The sequence below is a fragment of the Ceratotherium simum genome, chromosome 27 (genome assembly GCF_057802395.1).
Source record: "Ceratotherium simum simum isolate JZ-2026a chromosome 27, ASM5780239v1, whole genome shotgun sequence".
NCBI lineage: Eukaryota > Metazoa > Chordata > Mammalia > Perissodactyla > Rhinocerotidae > Ceratotherium > Ceratotherium simum.
In genome coordinates this window covers 4,066,789-4,085,575 of record NC_141926.1, presented here as the reverse complement: position 1 = coordinate 4,085,575, position 18,787 = coordinate 4,066,789, and the positions used below count along the sequence as shown (strand labels likewise).

Sequence of the window (18,787 nt, the reverse complement as noted above, 5' to 3'; positions counted from 1 at the left end):
CTTTTCTATCTCAGAGGGGTCATCACAGATCACCGTTTAGTAAGAGACTGGCTTCAGAAATGAATTGACCAGTAATCTACCTTATGGAACCCTCAATTCCAGAAGAGTTCTTTTCCCAAATCACCAGTTTGTTCGAGCACGTGGATCTTCTATCCTAACTTTCCGATTATCGAGAGTGATCAGGAGTAGATTTGGCGTGCCAGTGGGGAAGGTGAGAGAGAAGGACAGTAGGAGTCCTTCACCGACAGGTGAGAAAAAGCCTGAAATCACAGCAAATGGCAGTTTGTAGCAGCAGAAACAGCCCACAGTTCGGAGCATCTTTTGGCCCATATATCAAGCACTGTGCTAAGAAATATACATATATTATTCTTTATAAGAACCCTGTGATTCTGGTGTCGCCCTCATTGCACAGCTTTTAAAAATACACCACTAAATACCAGAGAGCTTAAGTAAATTGGTCAAGAGAACACCGCTCCTAAGAGGCCCCCAGAGATGAGAGGCTGAGGGAGACTCAGCTTTCCCATTTAAAACTGTCTTGTAGGAGAGATTTATGCCCATTTTGTGGATTCCCAAAGGGACTGGACTTAGGAAGGCAAGCTGTGAATTCATCATTGGCCGACACAAGCATTCATTTCTATTTTACCCGTTTTTTAATCTCCCAACTCAATAAATTAGACTTCCTCCAACTCCCGTTGTTAATTACTTTAAATCTACCAGGCACGTAGAGTTACCCACAGCCATGTCACTTCTTTTATGAATGGAGTGTCGTGTCTTGAGGATGCCTCCTCCCGGCCCTTTGGATGGGCCCGTCCCCAGCACTCATGTTCTTGTCGTTTCCGGCTCCCGTCGCACGTGAGGCCCCAACTCAAGGGTGCGCCCCGGAGCGAGAACATCACGGTGAAAACACTGACTCGGCGTGTCTTTCAGGAACACGACCATCTCCCTTCTGACCACGGACGACGCCATGGTCTCCATCGACCCCACCATGCCCGCAAATTCAGAACGGTAAGCGGCTGGCGGCTTCATCAGCTTCTGGATCTCAGGGGCTCTCTGACACTTCTCTACACACATGGGAGGCTCCCTGTGGTGGTTGTTTTTAGTTTACTGCTGTAGGAAAATCTGAATTTAAGCCAAAGATGAGCGGATAGGTGTGGGAGGGCCTGTGAAGAGGCTTGATTCAGCTTGTTCCTGTGCAGAACTGGTCACTTTCCAGAAAGGAACAGTTATAAGGAGGCCCAGGAACGTTTTTGATGGCTCCACATTCAGTTCTCAGCAAGAGCCCTTTGAGGAGGCACTGTTGTTATTACCGTTGTACAGATGGGGAAACTGAGGCACGGGAGGCTGAGAGATGAGTAGTGGAGCCGGGTCCCAGAACCCTTGTGTTAACTGCCCCATTGTCCACCTCAGGGAGGGCTGCAGGAGATTCCCTGACCAGAGCCCCTGGGGGACGTTTCGTGTTTACCCGCTGGGGCCAGTCCTGGTGCTGATAAAGTGCTGCCCACCAGACCACTGGACCACTCTGCACGGGAGAGGGGAGGGAGCCTGGGGGGCAGAGGAGCAGGAACTGACAGAGGCCTGGAACATAAATAGGCATCAGGCAGTAAACACATTTGTAAACATACATAAAATTGGCAAAGCCTGGCTTTATGTGCCCCGAGGAAGGACAAGGCCTCTGAGCCGGACCCTCTGCAACCAGTGACCAGCCCCTGCACCCAGTGGCCTGGAGAGTCCCTGATGGCCTCCACTTCATATTTGCGGCTGGGCAAGGCAGAATTTAAAACAGGGTTCCCTGCGAGGCTGAGGAGTGGGAGCCTGATTGGGTGTGGGGTGCCCCTCAGCACCCCTGTCTGCTGCTCCTGCTCCTCACTGAATACGCCCTGCGAGGGACATGTGTTAACCTGGTCATTGGGGTGTCCCAGCTGGTCCGAGCCTGCAGGAGAAAGCATGAACCGGGCAGACCCTCGCATGCCCCAGCAACTGGAGGCCCGTGGCTGCTTAATGACAGCTTGGAAATCTTTGAGCTCCACGTGAGGTGGCCTGGGACCTCCACTGTAGGTCCCCAAAGGGTTCCCCCCACTCAAGGTGTGTGCACACCTGAGCACCCAGAGACGGGCACCTGCTTTTCTTCCTCCTGCTCCCCGAAGCCGGCCTGTCAGCCATCCACCCTGGGCAGGTGCAGGATTCCCCGGCCCCGGGCAATGGCTCAAACCGTCGAGGACGGCTAAGGCTTTGGTGCAGGGAGCCAATCAAATAACAAACCCCGCGGGAGGTACAAAGTCCTAGAAAGTCTTACCAGCCTCCACTGTCCCCGTGCTCGGTGGGCCTCAGCCTGCCCTGTCCTTCCCCGTGCATGTGGATGCTTCAGCCAGGCCTTCCCTTCCCACTGTGCCCATCAATCTCCCCGAAGAATTTCCTCGTCAGGAGCCTCTGCCCCCACGTTCTCTTGCTCTGATTATCGTCGCCAAGCTCCCAGAAGGAGTGGTGCTAATTGGCTCCCCAAAGACTCCACTGAGATTCTTGCAAATGCGTTGCGAGCTCTGTCCTGACCCAGATCTCCGTCAGAAGGAAAGTCACCAAGTGAACTGTTACCCTGACGGCCCCAAGACCGAAGTGGCGTTGTCAGAGGGGAAATGTCACTCACACCAGTGCCTCGTCAGTGCATGTTCATCTCTGATGGAGGAACCTGCATTTTCCCTGAATTCAGTTAAAACAGTTTGTCTGTGGAGTTTGTCGATTCAGACTTTGTCACCCGTCATATCTGGTTTGATACTTCATTCTGTGCCAGCAGTTCTCAACAGGGGCAGTTTTGTTCCCCAGGGGACATTGGTAAGGTCTGGAGACAGGTTGTCACAAACGAGGGAAGGGGGTCCTTCTGACACCCAGTGGGCAGAGCCCAGGGCGGCTGCTCCACGTCCCACAGTGCACGGCACAGCCCCTCCTCAGAGGCTTGCCTGCCCCAAATGTCAGCAGTGCCAGGCTGAGAACTCTGGTTTACATGAGTCTCTGCCGTTTTCCCTTTACAGAGCTGTCGGTTGTCCGCTCAGAGGTCACCAGGCTCCTAACCCAGCGGGTCATCAGCACCCAGGTCGGGGGGCTGGTTGAAACAGAGTGGACTCCTCCCTCCCCCTCCCCGCCCGCTCCGTTTCTGATCCACGAGGTCTGGGTGGGGCCCCTCCGGCATTTCTGCAGGTCCCAGGTGATGATGCTGATGGTGGTCGGGACTCCCTTTAGAATCACTGTTGTGACCACTGGGATTTTTCCTCCGCCTTCAGTCTCTTCGCCCTCTCCCCACATTGGAGGTCGGGCACCTTTCTTATTTTGGAACTGCCTCCTCCACTGGCTTCTCTCCCGTCTGTGTCTCAGCCTTGTGAAATGTGGGTGCTCTCAGCCCCCACTCATTTCAATCGTGTCTTAGCCCCCAGCAAGGCCTCCTGTCTGCTCTATGACTCTCTAGTTCCACCTCTCGACTGCCATTGGGGGTCCCGTCCATTCTAAACATGCACAGTATAAACTAGTCCAACTAAACCAGTGACTTCCAGCCCTGGCTTCAGATTAAAACCACCAGGGATCTTCACAAAGGCACTCATGCCCAGACCCCTCCTCGGACCAATTAAATGCGAATTTTTTAAAGCTCCCTAGGGGATTCCAGTATGCAGCCTGGGTGAGAACCACTGATGGAAAGTGTGGAAAACCTAAGAAACTACTCTTGACCCAGGTCAGTGCTCAGCCTGCCGGTGACCAGAAAGGCATGTCTACCAGACACAGGGCTTTCTCTTCTTGGAAAGTGCTGGATCAATTTAGTTTCTTCCTAGCATATAGCCAAGTCGACGTTGCAGTCAGTCGGGTTGTTTCTCTGGCTTCCTCCACTTCTGAGGACCTTGCAGCCATCGTGCATGGACCTGTCACCTCCTTGTCTCCCCAGCCTCTGACTCAGGAACCACCTCGTGGGACAGGGCTGGCCGGCATGCTTGGATTCTTCCCAGTTTCCCGCTCACAGGAGGGGCCTTTCGTGATCTCTCCTCCAAATTCCAGGGGCTCTTAACTGTGGCCACCTGGACACTGATCAGAAGTGGGGGGCCTAGTTGCCCCATCTCTTATGCCTAAATTTTCTGGCTCCTTCCCTGCCCCTCATTTCAAACCAAATATCATGACCTTTGGACTCTTCCTTCTTGCCTTAGCACCCTCTTTAGATAGCCTCAGCCCACCCCTAGTTTAGACCATCATACCTCACGTCCGGGCTTCCTGGTGCACAGACTCCTGGTTTGTGCCCCTGGACACCCCTCAGTCTAGTCCCATCTGCCTTCCAGAAAAATCGGCCTCAATCATGGCTTTCATCCCATCACTCCCCAGCATGATTCTCCAGTGGCCCGTCAGCCACAGGACATTGTCCAGACTCCTCTATCTGGAATGTCTGGCCCAAATCCCTCTTATAACACTGGTCTCCAAGTGGGCTGACCTGCATGATTCCCTACACCAGCCAAAGTGTCACTCCCATCCACACACACCCCAGCACTTCCCACCTCTGCGCTGGCTGAATTCCTGCCCTCCCTGCGGACCCCATGGCGGGAATCCACTGGCGGTCCCCTGGCCTTTCCTAGGCCTCCTGGCTTTTCTGTCATATCAGGGAACGGTCAGACCAGCATCTTAAATAACCTAAAACATATTTACTTAAGTCAGAGGGGCTCTAATCTAACAGTGGGCTGAATAACTTTTGCACTTTTGGAGCTGGTAAGAAAGATGACTGATCACCAAGCAGCCTCAATTCCTAATGACCAACAAGTGTAAATAGACACGTCCCAACTTGTTCAGATAATGCTCCGAGGGACCCTGAGCCATGTGGTCCCAGTGCTCCTTTCTGGACTGGGGAACATTCTGGATACTGTGGTATCCAGCCAAGGAAGATGTTGCTTCTTGACAACTCTACCCCTTCCATTTCTGCCACTGCTAATCCTTGTCAAAGGAGAGAAACAGATGTTTAAATAGTGTGAGGAGGAGATGGGGCGTATGGCAGGGTATATGGAGAGAGGAAAGGGCAGAGTGACACAGCATGCATGTGACAAACACAGACGTGCCTTTCGTTTACGACTTTAGCCGAGTTGTGACACACATAGCTCCCTACGGGATGAAACAGCTATGCGCCTACAAAGATGGCACGTGTGGCCATTCCTGGGGCTCAGGAGAAGGCCTCCTAGAATCCGGCCTGGCTCCCGGACCCCTTCTCCCACTAAATGTGCTTGAAAAAAGGTCTCAGAGCCCAGGCGGTGACATTTGAAAAAATACAAATACAATAAAAGTTCAAGGCAAGTTTATCTCCTTTAAAGAGAGAATGGTTTATGTCAATTTTGTTCTTGGGGAAGAGAATGATGACGATCCAACTCAATTTAGACCGAGCAGGGAGTTGATTCAATCATGGAAACAATATAACTGGTTCTGAGAACGTCACTGTCGTTCAGAATCAAGAGGATTAAGGATCCAGGAGCCAAGTCTAATCTTGAGGGCCAAGAAATTCAACCCAGGATGCTCAGCCCACAAGCCTGGATGGTTCCTGCAAGTGCCTGGAGCCTTCAGTCTCCATGTCCGGTCCCACATCCACTGTGCTTCAGTTGCTAATCTGGGGGTTCCCTCCTTCAGCTCAGCAGACGCTGGGAGAGGTTATCCTCTGTGTGCTTTTTTAGGCAGAAAAGGGCTTTGGAGGGAGGGTTGGGCTCTGTTCACATTGACAAGAAATCCCAGGATGGGTGAGGCCGTGGAAGGGTCTCTTCATAAGCCGTCCCTGAGTCCTGTCCACAGGGCATCTGTCCTCAGTGCCTCTGATGTGCAGAAGCTGCTGGAACATGCCGCTCCATCTCTCCCCATCCCCACCGCACCTGTGTGGAGCCAGCCTTATTCTGCATTCCACCCTCACCCACCTCTCTTACCCTCTCTGCACCTTGTCACCACCACTTCCCCCCCACCACTGATTTTAGGGGCCAATGGCAAAGAAGGAGGAGGGTGGAGTAGAGGGGGCAAGGGCCCCTTTCCCCACCCGCTGCCCCAACATCAGCGCTGCTTACAGCCTGGAGCCAGAAAGACAATGAGAAACCGAGGGAAGAGGAGAGAGGAAAGAGAAAGGAGGTGACGGCCACCTCGCCTTCGCTCCCGGAGCCCCTTACCTCCTCGTCCTTCCCAGCCCCAGCACCCCACTCTTCTCACTCTGAGCAGCAGTGACACATGGCCCAGAGCATGGCCCCTGGAGGTCACATCTGGTTCGCAGCCAGGCTCCCGTGCTCACTCGTCACCAGGGGTTTTCAGCAAGGTACCCACCCGCCTAAGCTCTAGGCTCCTTATACTTGCAAGGCTGATGGTTACTGGGAGAATCCAGTGGAATGATAGAATTGCCCCACTCGGCGCATTAGTGTGAGTATCGAGGACATTAATACTGGTGTTGACTGAATGCCCACCCTCACCAGGCCCTGCCCCACCCACTCAGGGCGACACCCACCTGTGCGTCACCTGCTCTGCATGGAGGGCCACACTTCAAACCCACTCGGATTCTAAATAAGGTGTTAACCGATCTGCCAGGACCCAAACACCATTATGACAACATCTCTCTAGAGAATGAATCCTCAGTCCCAAATAACCAGCTTCCAGAAGACCTGAAGTGGGGCCTTTTCCCAAGTGGGAGCAGGAACTCACTGGCAGACATGAACCTGTGGACTCACCTCTGGACACTTGATGCCCGGAGGAATCCCTCCTGGGCTGAGGCGAGAACTCTAGACGCCGTGGAGTTGTCTGTCCACCATCCAGAGTGCCACGTGGTTTTTATTTTTATCCTTGGTCAGTGTTTTAATTGTGAAAATTTTCCACGTTGCCTGTAACTGTTAAACCGCAGGTATCACCCCAGTTAATCGCTGTTAACTGTTTGCTGTGTGTGAATCCCTCCAGATTCTCTGTGTTTCTTTCTCCAGAGCTGAGCTCACTCTGTTACTCGGTCACTGCTGTGTCTTCCTAACGGGATGTCCTGGGCATCCCTCCAGATCAACACCTGCACACTCATCTGCATCTTGAACCCCTGAATGACGAACGGCTGAGGTGTCATCTGTCCCCTGAGTGGAGAGGGGCCAGAGTGTTTCTAGGGCTTAGCCATTCAGACGGTTCGGTGATACACAGTCTTTTCACCTCGTACTTGAACGTGGCATGTCGGTTCCCTGAGGGCAGGAACATTCTTGTCTTGTTCACCATTATATCACCAACACCTGATGACAGCGGGCACTCGGTGAAAAATCTATTGAATGAATGAATGAATGATGGCGTGAACAAATGGCGTCTGAAGATCTCCCCCATGTACTGACGCTTCATGCGGGACATGTGTTCCTGAATTCACGGGCTGAGACAAAGGATGACGTATTTTACATTTTAATCCATGTTGCTAAGTTTCTCTCCCCAAGAAGGTGGCCCTCCATACTCCCACCAGCAGTGCTCGTGGGCCCCCGGGGCCCTGTGTCCTTGTAGACTCCTCTTATTAAGTTTTGAAATTTTACTAAACTGCTGGGTAAAAAAACAGCATCTCTCTTGAGATGACTTTTTAAAAATTTTTATTATTATTGGCTATTCTCTGTTCCTGTTCTTTGCCTATTTTCTTTTTTTTTGGTTTTGGTTTTTTTGTTTTGTTTTTTGGTTTTTTTGTGAGGAAGACCAGCCCTGAGCTAACATCCAATGCCAATCCTCCTCTTTTTTGCTGAGGAAGACTGGCCCTGGGCTAACATCTGTGCCCATCTTCCTCTACTTTATATGGGACACCACCACAGCATGGCTTAATAAGCAGTTCGTCGGTGCGCATCCAGGATCCAAACCGGCGAACCCCGGGCCACTGCGACGGAGTCTGCGCACTTAACCACTTGCGCCACCGGGCCAGCCCCTCTTTGCCTATTTTCCATTGGCTTAGTTGTCTTTTCCTCCCCTTTGCCAGAGGTCCTTGTATGTGAGGGACAGTAACCTTTTGTCTGTTGTACATATGACCAGAATTCTCTTCCCACTCCCTCTGAGTCTCACGATTACTTGGGTGGCAGTAATCCTGAGATGCCAGTGCATTTTCTTTTTTTTTTTTTTTTTTTTTTTTTTTTAAAGATTTTATTTATTCAGCTTTTTCGCCCCAAAGCCCCAGTAGATAGTTGTATGTCATAGGTTCACATCCTTCTAGTTGCTGTACGCGGGACTCGGCCTCGCGTTGGACGGAGAAGTGGTGCCTCCGGGCGCTCCCAGGGTCCGAACCCAGGCCGCCAGCATCAGAGCGCGCGCACTTAACCGCTAAGCCACAGAGCCGGCCCGCCAGTGCATTTTCGACTGAGTTATTGACACCATCCTCTCCGGTGCACCTGGGAGATGCAGTCGCCAGGAGCTCAAACCAAGCAAAGGAGAGAGGGCTGCCCTACATCAGTCAGGTCCTGGGATGTCATGGGCAATCCTGGCAGAGTCTTTGCCATCCCCCCTGGATTCTACACCTGAGCGGTACTGGGACCCATCACAAAATTTGTTTTATTGGCCACATGTGAACATTATAGAGGAAGTTCATCATTTAAGTGATGTATTTACAGTATTTAGAATTCTTCTGAATGAGGAAGCTTAGAACATCCAAAGAAACTAATTTCAAGAAAAAAACCTAATCCACTGAATTCTAATTTACCCCCAGCGCTTATCTCTCATAGCAGATGTGCCTAGAACGTCTGTGACAGCATCTCACAGAGGAACCATCTTCTCTTTTGCAGGACTCCCTACAAAGTGAGACCGGTGGCCGTCAAGCAACTCTCTGGTAAGGCCCTGCTATCATTTTTAAATTAAAAGGAAAAAAAAAAAGCTCCAGGCTGCCCCTGTGATTGAATATGTATTAGTTAAGCATTTCAATCTAAAGCCTGATCCTGTTACGGAACGTAAAGCCGTATCCTACTGCAGAGATGGTCTTATACTCTGCCCTTGACAATCCCTCAGGGACCCCCTCCCACCCTGTCCCCGAGGACTTAGCAGACACTGGGTGACATTCCACTCTTGTTTCTTCCTGGGCCCAGCACCCGTCCTGCCCATTCAGACTGTGAGCCACAAAGGCGGTCCATTTGCAGCCCTAGCCCTCAGGATGCCTCATGCAGTCAGGGGTGTTGTTTTATTAAAATCTCATTTCCTTTTGGATTTTTTTATCACTTTTGTTTATGTATGATTTATGCATAATAAAATGCTCCCATTTAAGTGTATATTTTGATGAGCTTTGAAAAATTTACACACCCTTGTAACTACCACTAAAATCAAGACAAAAAGCATTTACATCACCTGGAGAAGTTCTCTGTGCCCCTTCCCTGTCCGCCCCCTCCCTCGACTCCTGGTCTCTGGTGGCAACTGATCTGCATTCTGACACCGTTGATTAGATTTGTCTTTTTGAGAGTTCCCTATAAAAGAATTGCATAGAATGTCTACTCTTTTTTGACTCAGTCTAATGTTTTTGAGCCTTGTCCATGTGTTGTGTGTATCCATAGTGCATCCTTTTTACTGATGAATAGTGTTCTATGGTGTGGATGGACCACAGTTTGTTTATCCAGTTACCTGTTGAAGGACATCTGGGTTGTTTCCATTCGGGGGCTTTTATGAAGAAGGCTGCTATGAGCGTTCAAGTACACGCATTTATGGCGCCATGTGTTTTCATTTCTCTTGGATTGCTGGGTCATATGATTAAGTATATGTTTAACATTGTAAAAATCATTTTTTTCCAAAATGGCGGCACCATTTTGCATTCCCACCCAGAAGATATGAGTGTTCTAGTTGCTTCACATTCTCACCAGCACTTATAGTGTCAGCCTTTTTGTGTTAATCATTCTAATGAGTGTGTAGTGGTATTGCGTGGTTACTTTAATTTGTATTTCCCTAGTGATGAATGATGGTGAGTGTCTCTAAAGTATTTACTGGCAATTCATAAATCTTCTTTTATGAAGTATGTATGCACATCCTTTCTGGTTTATTGGTGCTGATGATGGGTTGCTTTCCTTCTTCTCATTGAGCTGTGAGTGTTCCTCATATATCTGGGGTACACACCCTTTGTCAGTTATATATTATAAGTATTTTCTCCTGATCTGCAACTTGCCTCTTCATTTTCTTATCAGTGTTTCTTAATGACTAGAAGTTCTAAATTTTGATTAAGCCCAATTTATCAATCTTGTTTTTTTATGGTTTCTACTTTTTGTGTTCTAGCTAAGAAATCTTAGTTTATCCCATAGTTGTGAAGTTTTCTTCTAAAACTTTTATAGTTTTAGCTTTTGCATTTAGGTCTATGATCCATTTCAAGTTAATTTTTGTGTATGGCCTGAGGCAAAAGTTGAGGTTTATTTTCCTTTTTTAAATTTAACGTTCATTTAATTTTCATTTTTGTAAGGTTGATGGCTACAGAATAGAATTTTGAAGCCACCCATACCATGCCAGATGGTGTGTGAGTGAGGCATTGATGTTTCTGTGCCTCAGTTTCCCATCCTTCTCAGCTCACACATGAACACTAGTTGCTTTAAATTTTTTTATGCTTGAGTAGCTCTTTATGAAAACTCTTAATTGAGAGTAGATGTTAGAATAAAACATGAGTTCTAACTTTTCCTAGTATGAAAATACCTTTTTAACATAAAAGCTTAGTAAGCCCTTGACTTATTAATTTTTTTTGGTCAGCCCCGTGGCTTAGCGGTTAAGTGTGCGCGCTCCGCTACTGGCGGCCCGGGTTCGGATCCCAGGCGCACACCGACACACCGCTTCTCCGGCCATGCTGAGGCCGCGTCCCACATACAGCAACTAGAAGGATGTGCAACTATGACATACAACTATCTACCGGGGCTTTGGGGAAAAAAAGGAGGAGGATTGGCAGTGGATGTTAGCTCGGAGCCGGTCTTCCTCAGCAAAAAGAGGAGGATTAGCATGGATGTTAGCTCAGGGCTGATCTTCCTCACAAAAAAAAAAAATAATAATAATATATATTTTTTTACATTATTATTAACTAAACCCCATAGTTTCTTCAGATTTCACCAGTTTTTCTCCTGACGTGCTTTTTCTCTTCCAGGATCAATCCACAACCCACATTGCACTCAGTCGTTATGTCTTCCCTGTCTTCTCTGCTCTGACAGTGTCTCAGACTTTCCTTGCTTGTCATGACCTTGGCAGTCTCGAAGAGTCTACAGAATGTCTCCCAATCTGGGTTTATCTGATGCTTTTCTCATGATCAGCCTGGGGGTGTGGATTTTGGAAAGAATACATGGGGTCCATGACATCCACATGAATCACTGGCTTCTCCGCTGTAAAGTTACTAGTTTTCCCATTTTTTACTCTATTCTTTGGAAGCAGGTCCCTAGCCCACCTTCAAGTGGGGGAGAAAAGAATTATGGTTCCCTTTCTCTACACAGATATCTATTTGCTCCAGAACATTTGCTGAAAAGACAATGCTTTCCTGCATTGACTTATCATGACACCTTTGCTGAAAATCAGTTGACCATATATGTGTGTCTTCTTCTGGGCTCACTATCCTGCTCCGTCAATGTACACGTCTGGCCTTAAACCAATGCCGCACCGTGTTGATTACTGTAGGTTTGTAGTAAGTCCTGAAATCAGGAAGTCTGCAGTCCCTCCCAAACCTGGGATCCTAGGAGCAGAGACGTTTGATCACAAACCGCGCTGCAGAACACCAAGAGTCATGTTAATATCTCACCATCATGATGTTTTGAGTGAAGGAACAAAACGGAGCATTTCTTCTAAATATGCCAGGATGAGAAGATAACTGCTCACCTCGAGGCTGAGTGCGATGTTTAAAGAGGGGGCGGGGGCCGGTTCTGAAGCATTGGGCGGGCGGCGGTGAAAGCAGCACGGGGACGTGACCTCCTTGAGAACTTCAGCAGGGCCAGGTTCCCACTGCCCTGGCCCCAGCACAGGGCCTTGCGCATAGTAGGAGCTTACTGTACCTGTTGGGCAGCCCCTGGTGCATCTGGAAGGGACAGGAAGCTACATGCATTTCTGCTGACTGAGAGCATTGCTCTTGAGAGAGAGAAGCAGCCAAGTGAAGGGCCCGGCTGGGCCTCGGTCTGCTCTGTTTCTCTGTTCCTCTGGCAGTGCCATGGAATTTCCTCCGCAGTGACAAGGAGTGGGTTTCCTCCGAAGGCACTGCATTTCTTGGGGCAACTTCAACACCCCCGTGGGTCAGGCCTCCCCTTGCTCTGTGCACATTCCCGGTCAGGCAAACACCACCTCTCCCCGGCTCTGGTGTGTGAGGACCCCTTCTCTTCAAATGCACCAGGATTTCAGGTTGTTCTCTGGGGGACAAAGTTGATGTCAGGTAGACCCCCACGGCCTGAGCCTTCTTGAGACAAGTAAGGAAGCAGAGCGCTGTCTTCTCCCTTTGGAACTTGTTCTTAGGAATTTTTAACTCTTTTAGCTCTCTCGGGGGAAATAACCTTCCGTCTCCTGTCTGTCCCTACCCGGCCTCTGCACAGGTTCAGTCCTGGCCATGCAGCCTTGCGTGCGGTCCTGTCAGGAGCCCCACGTGCCCTTGAATTGACAGCCCACACTCACAATGGCAGGAAAAAAAGCCTCAGGAAAGGAAATGAGATCCCGTGTGCAGACTCACGTGCAGCGGCTGAGGCCCCCAGACCCGGCCCCTCCTGGAGTCCCCGCCCTCCTTGCTCATCCTCCAAGTCACACGTTTCAATAGACGCTCCTGACGGGTCCTGGTGGAGCCGTGCGGTGCAGAAATGCCCCAGTCTGGCTGTTTTGCTACTTAAATGTTAGGAACCAGTAAAGGGAAGAGTATTGTGAAAAACGTGACTTTTCGTAGAAAAGAAGGCTGGGCTGGTTCTGGCCTGGCCCGCTCACCACGGGGAGCTGCACTGACCTTCTCACAAGCAAGAAGTAGGCCCCAGGGAAGGGCAGTGGAACAGCCTCATGCCCCCAGAACACACGACGTGTAATGACCCCCATAAAGAGGGAAGTTGTGTGTTTATAGACGCCTTTTTAGGAAAACGTTCTCTTCACCTCATCGTGGGAGACAGTCATGCAGGTAGACTGTTTTTCCCTTTTATAAATGAAATACAGCTAATAGCAACTGTAAAAACCATGGGATGAACTTTGATGCATCTTTTTATGACGACAGTGCCGATTCTTTTGAAAAGCCTCGAACCATTCGTCATTTTTATTTGATTTGAGCAGCTCAGACTCAAACAGTGGAGTCTTCCAAATTATCAAATACGTTATTTCGGGCGGCAGTCTGTTATCGAGTGCCTGCCTGCGTGTCCTCTCCTACCAGGAGCCGACGGAGGTGCCCATTAGAGTAATGGCCACACCGCCCATTAACCACGGGGTCAGCACTCCGAGGGAAAGGAGGGGCCCCGAGGAAGAGGCCGGGCCTCGCCTGGTCCGAGCCTCCCGAGCAGGACAGGCAGTGTGGGGCTCAGGCTGTGTGCTGCAGTGCCAGTCAAGGCCAGCGTTCTCTTTTGACCACAGGCCGCCTGCACTCCCGGCCGGGGTCCACTTTCACGAGCCCGAAGAACCTGCAGCAGCTTATAGGTCCAGTCGGAGCCTGGGCTCTTTTCTCGGGGCAGTAGTGGCTGTTAAGCATCGAGTCACTCTTAATCTCGCAGAGGGTCTTCAACTTTAGAACTAAAAGAGGACCCTGCTGTAGGGACGCACACACTGCCGCTTCCTCTCCGTTCCCTGCCCTTCCCTAGGACCAGAACGGGGTCTTACAGCGCACAACACACTGCCCATCTCTGGCAGCCTATCGTCCAGCCCAGCCTGGAGAGAGGCCCTGTGGAAGCCCACACGCCATGGCCCAGGCCGCCCGGCTCCAGCTGAGCGTGGCTCTCCTGTTCTGTCACCCTGGCAGAGATCGTGGGTGATTCAAAGGATTCCTGCTCCCAAGAGCTTTGTTATCTTTGTTCCCAAAGATGGACGATGAGAGCTGAGCCGTCCACACACATCAGGAGCAGCCACAGCATGCCCTGGTGCCTCTGCAGTCAAAGGTGACAGGTGGCCGATGGGGAGCGACGGGGTGTCTGGCTGTGCATTGAATGGTGCCCAGAATTCCAGTGGGCGACAAGCAGCCCAGTCCACGGGGCACACACTTCTCTGGGGAGGGCTCTAGCTGCCCGTTACAGATGCCCTCACTAGTTTAGAGGGGTCTTATGCCTCAAGACCCAGGGAGACCAGGCCAGAAGGGCCCGTCTGTATCTTGCCACGTGTGCTGGCTCTGCTCAGGTCTCTTAGAGAAACCTAACCCCAAGCCTGGGCCCCACAGCTTAGGAAACAGGTCACACTCCAGGCAAGTTGTGGCTTGCTAAAATCTCCACACCACGGAACACTGCAGCTGAAGGGGACTCGGGGACTGTGATGGAACCCCGAAGCTGCCCCCAGGATGCACGGTCCACCAGAAGGGGACCAGATGTCTCAAAGGCTGGCCACGGTCCAAATACAGATTGCTGCAGATGTAAAATATACCCTGGCTGTTGAAGTCCTCGTATGGAAAAAGGAATGTGAAATATCTCATTAATAATGTCTCTAGTGCATGTTTTCTTGTTCAGGTATAATTCACATAGCATAAAATCCACCATTTTAAAGTGTACAAATTCAATAGTTTTTAGTGTATTCACTTTGTTGTGCAACCATCACCACTATCTAATTCCAGAACGTTCTATCACCCCACACCTATTAGCGTTACTCCCATTGCCTTTACTCTCCATCCCCTGGCAACTACTAATCTACTTTCTGTCTCCATGGAAATGCCTATTCCTGATGGTTCATATAATGGAATATGAGGCCTTTTGTGTCTGGCTTCTTTCACTTTGCTTCAGTGTTCTCAAGGTTCCTCCATGTGGTAGCAAGTGTCCACACTTCAGTCCTTTTTATGGCTGAGCCACGCTTCTTCGTGTGGGTGGGCCACGTTTTGTTTATCCAGGTCACAGACATTTGGGTTGTTTCCACTTTTTGGCTGTCGCGAATGGTGCTGCTGTGAACATTGGTGTGCAAATTTTTGTGTGAATGATACACATTGAAATGAGATCTTTTGAGATATATTGGATTAAGTAAAATATTTAAATTTTAAAAATTAGAAGTCCAGCCACCTCGGTGGGAAAGGTGTGAGATAAGAGCGTGTGCACGGCAGGGACCAGAGGCTGTTGATGTGGTTCCCACTCACGGCTTCTCTTCCCAGCCCGAGTCCCCTGCCTGCCTGCGGCCTTCCTCCGTGCACGACAGGCCAGAGGTGCTGAGGGCTCACTATCCCCAAACAGCCCTCCCAGCGAGAGAGGGAGCCGAGGGGCAGACATGCTCTGCTTTCTTGCCCCATGGTGGGACAGTTCTCAGATGTCGTCCATACAGTTGCTCAAAGGGACCCCTGACCACTGGGCAACAGCTGCCCCCAGCGGTAACCTGCTCACTGACTCAGCTTGTAGGCGTTCTTCACTTCCTTGCCCCAATTCCCCGCTCCCTCCCAGGGGTTCCCGGGATCACCTCCAGATACCCTCCTGGTGCCCAAATCCTCATCTCAGAGTCTGCTTTTGAGGAACCCAACCTAAGAGGTGTCAACTTGGGAAATGGGAAGGTAGGGTAAAGGGCTCTCCAGCTGCCCGCGTTCATCTGTCAGTTGGGCAAAATGGCCTCAGGAAACCTTTAACCATAGTGCTTTCAATTGCCCCTGCAGAATAGCAATCAGAGTACATACCTCGCCTGGTTCTTGCAAGGATAAACGAGGTAATTCATGCAAAATGCTTAGCACAGTGCCTGCCACTTGGTAAGTCCTCAATAAATGGTGGCTATCATTTAAAATGACCTGGAGGGCACTTTTGAATGGATAACGTTGTGTGTCTCTGGAATGATTGAATTTTAAGAGAACAGGAATGCTTCCTGAGGTCTAAACTACACATGTAGTTTTGCCTCTATTTTCACTTGCAAGTCATGTTAATGCTTGAAATTTGAGCACAAACATATTGTTTATGAGAAATAATACTGCTTCCTAATAATATTTTCTATTTTTAGTGCAATTTCATTCCAAAGAGCTTTATAATCGTAGCGTTAGTCATCTTAACTGGCGTTATTTGTAAAACAAAAAGGATGCAGTGTATAAAATGAAAATGACCCATTTCTCCTATGATGCATCTGAGGGACTTCCTCCGTTTCTGTTTTCTTTAGCTTTGGTGAATTGCGTATTCAGCCTCCCCTTGGGGTGGTCTAGCCAGCAGCAGCAGCACTGAGCACATCGCTGTCAGCGATGTGGGTGGCAAACAATAATACTGAGGTCTTTGGGATCTATGTGTCATGACTACAGAATGTAGTACAGTGAACATGATGACTTCTGAACATTCCTGCAAGTACCTCAAGGAAACACGTGCTCAAACCGTTCTCTCTGCCTCCGGGCATCTGTGAGAACCAGGCAGAACCCACGCACTCACCCGTTTCCCATCTAACTGTGCGGTGAAATGTGCAGACGTGAAGTGTACAGTTTGATGAGCTTTGATAAAAGTACACATGCCTGTAGGCACCACCCCAATCACGATAAAGAGTGTTTCCATCACCCCAGAAAAATTCCCTTATGTCTCTTTTCAAGGCAGTCCCCACACACCGTAAGAAACCACTGTTCTCACTTCTGTTACCAAAAATTACTTTTTCCTGTTCTTGAATGTCATGAGAATGGAATCACACAGTATGTGCTCTTTTGCATCTGGATTCTTTCTTTCAGTGTCATGTTTAAAGATTCATGCATGTCATTTATTTACTTTTGTATTGCTAAGTAGTATTCCATTTCATGGGTACTCCACAATTTGTTCATTAATTTTCCTGTGGATGCACATTTGGGTAATTGCCAGTTTGGGGTCAAGCAACCGTCAACATTGTACAAGTCTCATTGTGGACATATTTGTCAATTATCTTGGATAAATTCCTAGGAGTAGAGTTGCTGGTTCATATGATAAATGTATGTTTAACTTTATAAGAAGCTGCCAAACTGTTCAACCAATGGTTGTACCATTTTACACTCCCACCAGCAGTATATGACTGAACCAGTTGTTCCACGTGCAGCCCAACACGAGGCTATCTCAATTTTTTTTCAATTTTAGACATTCAAATAGGTGTAAGATCATATTTCATTATGGTGTTAATTTGCGTTTCTTAGGTGATTTCATGATACTTGGGCGTGTTTTTTGTGCTTATTGGCTATTCGAATACCTTATTTCAGGAAGTATCTGTTCTAAGTATTTTGCTCATTTTTTAAACTGGCTTGTATGATTTTTTATCACTGGTAGGAAACTATATATTATGGATAGAATTCGTTTTTAAGATGTATGTATGGCAAATATTTTGTTTCCCAGTTTGTGACTTGCCTTTTTCATTTTATTAATGAGGTCATTGGGTGAGCACAAGTTTTTAATTTGATGAAGTCTAATTTAAGAAGTTTTTCTTTTATGTTTGGTGCTTTCTGTGTCTTCCCTAAGAACTCTTTTTCTACCCCAAGGTCATGAAGATAAATTTTGGGGAGATTTAGAGTTATAGCTGTTATATTTTAATCTATGATCCATTTCAAATTAATTTTGTGTGTGGTGTGAGGTAGGGGTTGACATTCATTTTTTTTTTCCCATACATATATCCGGTTGTTATAGCACCTCTTGTTAAAAGGACTTTCCTTTTCCCGTTGAATCACTTTAACACCTTTGTTGAAAAGTGTCTCTATGTGTGTGGGTCTCTTTCTGGACTCTCTGTTTTGTTTCATCGAACTAGTTGCCTATCCTGGCACAAGTACCACACTGGTTTAATTGCTAGAGTTTGAAATCAGATAGTCTTCCACATTTCCACTTCTTTTTTAGTTCTTTTGGTTATATGGGTCCTTTCCTTTTCCCTACAAATTTTAGACTTAAGAATCCACTTGTCAGGGGCCAGCCCAGTGGCTCAGCGGTTAAGTTCACGCATTCCACTTTGGTGGCCTGTTCGGATCCTGGGCGTGGACCTACTCACCACTCATCAGGCCATGCTGAGGCAGTATCCCATATAGAAGAGCTACAGCTCTACCACTATGATACACAACTATGTACTGGGGCTTTGGGCAGAAAAAAGAAAAAAGAGGAAGACTGGCAACAGGTGTTAGCTCAAGGCCAATCTTCCTCAAAAAAAAAATCCACTTGTCAATTTCTTTTTTAAAAAGCCTCTATGACTTTGATTGGAATTGCATCCAATACATAGATTAATTTGGGAACAACAACATCTTAACTATATTAAGTCTTCCACTCCATGAACGTGATGCATCCCTCCACGCAGCAGTGTTTATAGCTTTCAGGATAGAGGTCTTGCATGTTTTTTGTTAAATCTGCTCCTCAGCATTTTCTGCTTTCTGGTGTTAGTATAAATGGGATCTTAATTTAATTTTCCACTTGTTTGCTGCTAGCTTGTAAAAATACAACAGATTTTTGTATATTGACGTAGTATCTTGTGACATTACTTAATTCATTTGTTAGTTCTGGTAGTTGTTTCAGAGATTCCTAGGGTTTCCCATAGAGACAGTCATTATCTTTTAATAATAAAAACAGCTTTCCTTCTTGCATTCCAATCTTTTTGGGTTTTACTTCTTTCTCTGGTCTTGTTGCATTGGTTGAACCTCCAATACAATTAAGTAAAGTAAGAGAAGACCTCCTTTCCTTATCCCAACCTTGGGGAAATGTGTTCACTCTTTTACCACTGAGCGTGACATGAGCCACAGAGTTTTTGTAGATGCCCTTTATCAGATTCAAGTCCTCTTCTCCTAGTTTGCTAAGAGTTTTTCATCAAA

At 48.3% G+C, this 18,787-nt stretch overlaps 1 protein-coding gene across 3 annotated transcripts in view; it reads left to right on the top strand.

Annotated features, from left to right (window-relative positions):
* Positions 1-18,787, top strand: part of PDE9A (phosphodiesterase 9A) — a 91,558-nt gene that overhangs the window by 29,940 nt on the left and 42,831 nt on the right. For all 3 annotated transcript variants that reach the window (XM_087418044.1, XM_014786871.2, XM_004429633.3), the window contains exons 3-4: positions 928-1,005; positions 8,745-8,788. In XM_087418044.1, the coding sequence (XP_087274170.1) occupies positions 928-1,005; positions 8,745-8,788 (122 nt within the window). The remainder of the gene's footprint in view (positions 1-927; positions 1,006-8,744; positions 8,789-18,787) is intronic.